The sequence below is a fragment of the Pyxicephalus adspersus genome, chromosome 6, assembly GCF_032062135.1.
Source record: "Pyxicephalus adspersus chromosome 6, UCB_Pads_2.0, whole genome shotgun sequence".
Classification (NCBI taxonomy): Eukaryota; Metazoa; Chordata; class Amphibia; order Anura; family Pyxicephalidae; genus Pyxicephalus; species Pyxicephalus adspersus.
Window position 1 is genome coordinate 39,530,522 of NC_092863.1, and position 7,897 is coordinate 39,538,418.

General features: G+C 41.1%; 1 protein-coding gene across 1 annotated transcript; it reads right to left on the bottom strand.

Annotated features, from left to right (window-relative positions):
- Window positions 1-1,560: 1,560 nt before the first annotated feature.
- Window positions 1,561-6,275, bottom strand: C6H12orf76 (chromosome 6 C12orf76 homolog). The gene is made up of 2 exons (XM_072415401.1): window positions 6,109-6,275; window positions 1,561-3,703 (listed from the first exon to the last, which is right to left on the bottom strand). Exons 1-2 carry the CDS (start codon window positions 6,254-6,256, stop codon window positions 3,618-3,620), a joined length of 234 nt encoding a protein of 77 aa, XP_072271502.1. The 5' UTR covers window positions 6,257-6,275; the 3' UTR covers window positions 1,561-3,617.
- Between the last annotated feature and the right edge of the window lie 1,622 nt (window positions 6,276-7,897).

The window sequence follows — 7,897 nt, forward strand, 5'->3', positions numbered from 1 at the left end:
TGTATATTACTGAGGGCAAAAAAAAAAGAATTGAAACACCAGGCTACACATAACAAAACTTAAAAAAAAAAAGGGGGAGCAAAATACTTTCTGAAGCTGCTGTATGTTGGGTAATAATTGCAATGTCTGCCCTAAACTAATTTATGAGGCATTCTTTTTACTTTCTCTTTTATATTAAAGCCTACCTAAACTCAGAAATTTCATTTTACATAAAAGGGTAGAAAACACTTTTATGTAAGGCAGGGGTCGGCAAATTCAAGCCTTTAGGCCAGATACTGCCTAGCCGGTAGTTTGTTCTGGCCTAACGCCCCTTGCCGATCTAGCCTAACGCCGGCTGGCAACCTTGGGACAAAACCAGAACTACCGGAGCTCCAGGGCCGAATGCGGGTCTTGAGCCTTTGTGTGGTGGCTTCCTTCCCTATTGACCGTGGCGGGCATTAACACTTCCGCCGCTGGGGTAAAGAGGGAGCATTCCCTCTCCTCGTATCAATTGCAGAGGAGAGGGATTTTCCTTCAGGGGGCGTTCCTGGCAGAGCCATTAGCGCGGGACTCGAGAGTCTGGCCTAGAGTGCTCCTGTCTACCCCTAAAATGGCCTAGTAAAAATTGCAGACCTCTGATGTAAGGTAAAAATTCTGTTGTTTTTTAGGTGCAACACCTAAAAAAAAAAAAAAAAAAAAAATGGTGCAGCACCGCCCCCTAATTCTCGATTGCCTAGGCGATTGAGAATGAATGGGAGCGCAAAGCTCTGAAGTGCTCCTTCTGCACTGAAGGAACCTTTTTGTGCAAATAGAAACATTTGCCAATCTCATGCAGGTGCAGTGGGATTGGCAAATTTGTTTTTCATCCTACTTCACCCGATCTTGCGCCTTGGTCGGGTGACATTATTATTAATATTATTATTAATAGGATTTTTAAAGCGCTGTACATTTAATGGGAATGAGGAACCAGGAAGAAAAGAAGATGGCGGCGCCTGGAGGGCCGGCTCCAGAACGACGTGGGACCAGATGCAAGATACCTCCAGCTGGATCGGACTACCCTGCTAGATTGAAGGTAAGTAGTTTTTTTTTCTGCCAGTTTTGAGTTTAGTTCCCTCTTTGAATACAAAGAAATGTAGATGTAAAGATTCTCCACTAGAGGGAGCACAAATTTAACTTGTACATTGTGTGTATTATTATCAATAATAATAATAATAATATAAATATATTTACTCTGTATATGCTTAATGCAATGCAAACTTTTATATTTTTTTTTACTCTTACATATATATTATAAAAATGTAGCTCAAGATACTTAAATTCCATTGTGAATAATGCAATCAAGACTGCAATATTTACTTGTAAAGAGTTGCACACATGACCCCAAAATGACTCACTTGGAACATAATTACCCAATGAACATTTAAAATTTGAGATGAAGATGTCAGTGAAGTTGTAATTAATAATGATGTCAGAACATCATTCCACCCTATGCCAAGGCATCTGTCAAATATTGGGCATTTAGCAAAGGTTACACTGTCGTATAACAACATACAGCAGAAGCATTTATGCAACATAAACAAGCAGTTTTAAAATGGCAATTTTTATTTTACTATGAAGGGAAATTGTTTAACTTAATGTATTCAAACATGCATTTCTGAGAACAAATATAAATAGCAGGTAATAAAATCATTAATCCATACAATATATAAAACACATTTTCCATCTGCTGTACAATAGGTTTGATCCAGACTGACACACTGATATAAAAGTGCAAATGCAACCAAATGCAATCATTTGTAGCAACCTTCTATGTTCACTTCCCTCAGGGCACACAGACACTGAACATATCTGAGGTTGGTTGATGTAGATTACAGTGCTTTCCCACATTACATTTTACCTAGTTAAGAAAGGTTACTGCACCACATTAATGTCTATGGTGGGTTACTAATGCCTCATTCACTGGCATCTAATAAATGATGGTTCAGAATGGTGGGGAGGTCATGGTGCGGTTACTGGTTCCTCCTATCCTAGTCCTTCCACAGGTGAGACACCACATTTTAGTAGGGGCAGTGTGAAGATCATACAGTTACCTACACAGAATGAATACCGGTGTCAGTAAGTGGTTCAGTATTGTTCACTGCTGCCTGCTGTAAGAAGTTCAAACACTGGTCCTGTCCCTTCTACAATGACCGGTCTTACCTACCTGTTCACCGCCCAGCTGTCAGATGTTTCTGGATTGCACATGCGCAGGGTAACCTGGCAATTGTGGCTTGCTGTGTGTCTGCGCAGGAGTTATATCATCCCAGCACAGCCAATCAAGGCTAGGAAGTAAGATAGTGCCAACCTACAACAGAACGTGAATTGAGGAGTCACACATTTAGTTGCCCTTTATTATTGCCATTGTTTCATGTGAACTAGGCAGCTCATCCGTGACAATGACAGCTATTCTCTGAAGGCCTGCAGTGTATATTATAAGAGTTTCCTATGCCAGCAAATTCCAATTCAACAATCAATCCAGAACTGAAGGCAGAATAATGGTACAATGAGACTTTTAAAACCAATCTGTGATTAGAAAACACTAAGAAGCTTGTAAGTAACTGAATATATTTTTACAAATAATAAGTTGTAATTAGGTGACCTTGTCGCTAAATCAAAAACCTCCAAAGAAGCATACCTGTAAAAGCCTTACCATTACTTGTGTCTGTGTGAGAAAATGTTGCATGTGATGTCCCCTAGAAAGCAAATCTACTAGGTCTCAATATGTACAGGTATTCAGCTTTGGATGTTTATGATATAATGATGGGGACAACTACATTTGAGGAACCTTTAGGACCTGCTAAATGACTGTGAAGTCCTAATTAGGCTTTCAGATCTCAAAAAAAATGTGGCTACAAAAGGCAGAAAACGTCCCAAATAATACTGTTTGTGATAATCAGCATCTTCTAGAACCTTTCATCTTCCCACTGACAATATTAGGTCATTCCTCCAGTTTGTCCCTCCGAGTAGTGAATCCATGAATCAACATCAGATGCCCTCAGAAATCTATATGATCCGGCCTGGCAACAACCCCATTCAGTTATTTGTTACCTACATTTCAGATTCCACCTTTCACAGGCAAAGAATAGTTTGGGAGTCACACATTTTAGGCTTGGTTCAGATTTGGCAAATTTACTGACTGTAATAAATTTACTGACTGCAAAAATCAATAATAAATAAGTGATTTTTCAGACACTCAATGCAAGTGTTCTGGGTGCCGAAATACCACCCTAGATTTTGCCTGAACTGGTTGCAACCATCTATGCAGGTGTTTTTTTTTTCCAAGCTTTTTTTCAATTTTATTGAATGCTTTGAGCTGCCTAAAAAGTCTTCTATCAGATGATTTCATAAGCAAGGTCCAGTGTTTAATATTAAACCAGTACAAACATACACTTACAAAATAATCACAGCATAAATTAGGGTCAATCGTATGAAAACATAATACTATTGTTAAAAAATATTAGAAGCAGCATATAGAACCGAGGAGGTAAATGGAGCTCTGACAAGGCAAAAGCATTAGAACCATCCCCATCTTAACAGTATGGATGCTGGGGGGAGGCATCAGGCTTTTTCTTCATTTAGAAGTTGTCCCAAATTCCTTGCTACCGTCTTCTGATTGGTTTGTACACACAGACAGCCAGAACGATCATGGCAAGAAACAAAACACTTAAGATGCTTCCTAGAAGTACTGCAAAACAACAAAAGGTGCAATCAGTTATATTCTATGGCAAAACAGCAATTACAAACAATTTTGCACATACACAGAATACACTGCTTGGCAGAGAAGTCCCCAAGCCTGTGGGGGGCAGTGTTATAATGTGGGGGGGCCTGTGGGGGGCAGTGTTATGATGTGGAGAGAGAGCTAATACCAAACCTAAAGCGTACCTAAACTCACAATTTTACAACAACCCTTTTCATGTATACGCATACGGAGGGGAGGGATTTTACTTCAGAGGTGTTCCCTGGTGGTGGGTGGAGCCATTAGGGCGGGACTCAGAGTCTGGCCCAGTGTGCTACTGCCCACCCCTGAAATGGCCTAGGGGCCATAAAAGTTTGCCAACCCCTGGCCTAGGTGATTGAGAAAGAATGGGAGCGCAAAGCCTCCCGGGATACCTACGTCACGCATCCCGGGAGACTCTTAGGTGCTCCTTCTGATCATGCCTGAGATGCTCTCAGGAGCCTTTTTGTGAAAAAGGAAAAACAAATTCTACGTCTACGTTACTGATCTCGCGCCAGTGTGGGGTGATGTAGGAAAAAGAAGCAGGAAGAAAAGGCGAAGATGGCGCCAACACGAAGATGAATGCCCGGCCAATGTGGGACTCAATGGAAGAGACCTCTGGTCCAATTGACTGCTCTGGTAAGTGTAAGTGTATTTTTTTTGTTTTGGAGGACTTTTGAGTTTAGTGCCGAGAAAGTGCCGATCTCCCTGTGCACGATCACCATCTTTCTTTTTTCAATGACAGAAAACTGCCGCAGCCCTAATAGCTAACATAGGAAGGACTTTGTCTTTTTTTTTTTTTTTTTTTTAAAAAGGCATTTATTAAATAAATGTGTTATCTACCCTTCTATATAAAGTAAAAATTGTAGTGATTGGCTATTTCAAGACCAGGGTCCCAAAATTGAGTTTACATATTAGGGACCCCCCGGGGCCACTTACATGGCATTAAGCATTAGGGTATTGCCATATGTCGGTGCGCTATGGTGTCTTAAATATAAATTTGCTTACTCACCAAACTTTAAGGCTGTGTTCAGACTGGGGGTGAGGTGGCACTGCGGTTATCCTTTCCACATGCCATGGCACCCTGGCTCAGGGGGGACGCTCAGTACCGCTCACTGCACATGGAGTCAGTTCTGCTGACGCTGCGGTGTGACGGACTGAGCAGCTGTTGGGGCGTCTATTACACGTAGCTGGACACTTACCACCAAGCTCATCTCACTAATAATACCATATTCATTATTTTAATTATATTCTGGGTAATACATCAATATTGTTATTATCTTCTAACAAAAAAAATGTAAAATCTGTCCTTGTTTTCCAAAAAAAAAAAGTAGTTCACCCAAGGGGGGGGCGCTATTGAATCACTCTTTGAAAAAGTGGGCTCTGGCCCAAAAAAGTTTGGGAAGCTATGTTGTAGACAATGTATAACACATTATGCAGCAATCAGACCCTGCCATCATCTGGGCGACCAGTTATTACAAATATTAGATAAGAATATGGGAATGACAGCACAGCACGTGTGTGTGCTGTAATCAAAGGTGATCCAACAAGGGGCCTTTCATACCTCGGTGTCAGAAAAATCTACTGCCCACCCGGGAGCAGCCAAACACCCGGAAGGTAACACCTTGCAATGGTTGAAGCTTTGGGGCAATTCTTCCAAACACAATGCATGATTTTCTGGAACTGCAACTCTGAATCCGCCGCTGTCACCAAATAATGATTGAAGTTAGCAGCTCTTGCCCTTATTTATTGGGAGCAACGAACAATATTTTACTTGGTGAACATTCTGTAACCCCCAATCAAATAAATGGGATTGTCGGTATGGGGTGTATTACAGGCAGCGCTCCGTGTATGGGAATCCTATGGAGACCCCTGACATGGAGGTGCCAAATAACGGGATGAGGCCATGGGACACGGCACGGACTGGGAATGGACGCAGCACAGATCTTCTCTCCGATCCGAACCGATAAAGGTTATACAATGTACATATAGATATATATATATATATATATATATATATATATATATATAGAGAGAGAGAGAGAGAGAGAGAGAGAGAGAGTATACAATGTACATATATATATATAGATAGATTATACGACGTACATGTAGATATATATATATATATATATATATATATACAGATTATACAATGTACATAAAGATATACGAAATAGGCACGTGATCCAACACCCCCAGCTGTCATCCCATAGAGAGTGATATAACACAGCACGACCATACCTAGGATATCGTACGATAACACTCAGCACGGTATTATCGTATGATACCATTGTATGCTGTGATGTCCCCGTCACTCCTTTCATTCAGCCACATGAATACAGCCCGGTCCTGCTGTGTGGAGGGTCGGCACTTACCCATGTTCTGTTTAAGAAGGACATTGTATGGCCGACTGGGTCCCGGGGTGCTGTCGGTCTGAGCCCGGCCACTGCACACACACACGGACAGGCCGACCATAAGAAGCAGCGGGAGCTCAGCCATAGCAGGTACTGACTCCATCCTCATCGCCAGAGGGATGGGGACCGGAAGTGACGGGAGGAACACAGGAAGTCAGCTTTGTGGTGCTGAGGCAGAGAGCCAACTAGCTGTTAAACACATACATTGTAAAGGGGTGATGTGTATTATACGTTGTGTGTAATGGGGTGCGGTGTAATATACACTGTGTGTAATGGGGTGCGGTGTATTATACATTGTGTGTAATAGGGTGCTGTGTAATATACGTTGTGTGTAATGGGGTGTGGTGTATTATACGTTGTGTGTAATGGGTGTGGTGTATTATACACTGTGTGTAATGGGGTGCGGTGTAATATACGTTGTGTGTAATGGGGTGGGGTGTGGTGTATTATACACTGTGTGTAATGGGGTGCGGTGTAATATACGTTGTGTGTAATGGGGTGCGGTGTATTATACGTTGTGTGTAATGGGATTTGATGTGGGGAGGTGCAGCCTGAGAATTGTGGGAGCAGACCTGAATTTATGAGAATATATTGGAAGAAATGGGGGATGGCTAAAATATTGGACTGAATAGTGAAGCATGGCAGTGTTATAACAGGTTATAGGGTCACAATAAAGGTGGGAAATGTTTAGAAATCATTTATTGGGGTCTCATTTTTTATGTTCCAAAAACTTGGCATTTTTACAGGGGTGTGTATGCTTTTTTATCCATGTATGTGTTGTAAATATTTAGGAACAGAGGGGAAACTTTGACTAGTTTTAAGTAAAAACAGTTTTAGTTTTACGCAAATAATTTTTAGCGAACCTGTTGAAGCGTTCTATAACTATATATACAGTGGTACCTCTGTATAAGTCCGCTTTGGAATAAGTCCAACTTGGTGTAAGTCCTGTTTGGACTTTGCTTGGTATACAACCTTTGTGCTAGAACTTGTATTGGTCACAACGAGTCATAACACCGCGTGATACCCTTATTTACCTCTCTCAAGACAAAGCCACGACTGCCCATGAGTGTCATTACGCCAGTTGCCACCATTCAGTGAACAACCCGCGCTATAACTCTCTGTGATATACATAATATCTCCTCCTTCTCCCTTCTCAGCACCATCCTAGTAGGCACTCGACTATTCTCAGTATTGTAAAGTGAGGTTACATTTTCATTTATTTCATTTAATTGCTTTTGTATTTATGTATTTTAGTATTAGGCAGTGTTTAAATTATTTCATACAGCCCCATCAATGTATAATATGCCAATAACAATAGAATTTTTTTCATGGGATCGGATTAATCATTTTCTTTTTATTTCTTATGAGAAATGTTTGGTATAAGTCCAAGGATCTGGAACGGGTTAAGGACTTATACCAAGGTACCACTGTATAACTATAACTAGAGATCCTGTCCCTAATAACACTTTCTTTTCCAGGCAGACAACACTAAGCCATTTCTGAATTTTGACTCGTATTTACTCCATTCATCATAAACTTTCTGATGTTTTTGTCCCTTGCTGCAGTGCTGGTTGAAGATCCACATTCCTCCCTTGTGCCCCCTGCCTCCCCTTTGTTCCCCATCTCTTCCCCTTCCTTTAGATTACCCTTACAGGCTACTCAAGTATTGCACTGTTTGCTTCTATTTATTTTTAGTTTTGAGAGGTTCTGATTTAATGCTTGCAGTTTTTGGGATATTGTCAGACCTAAA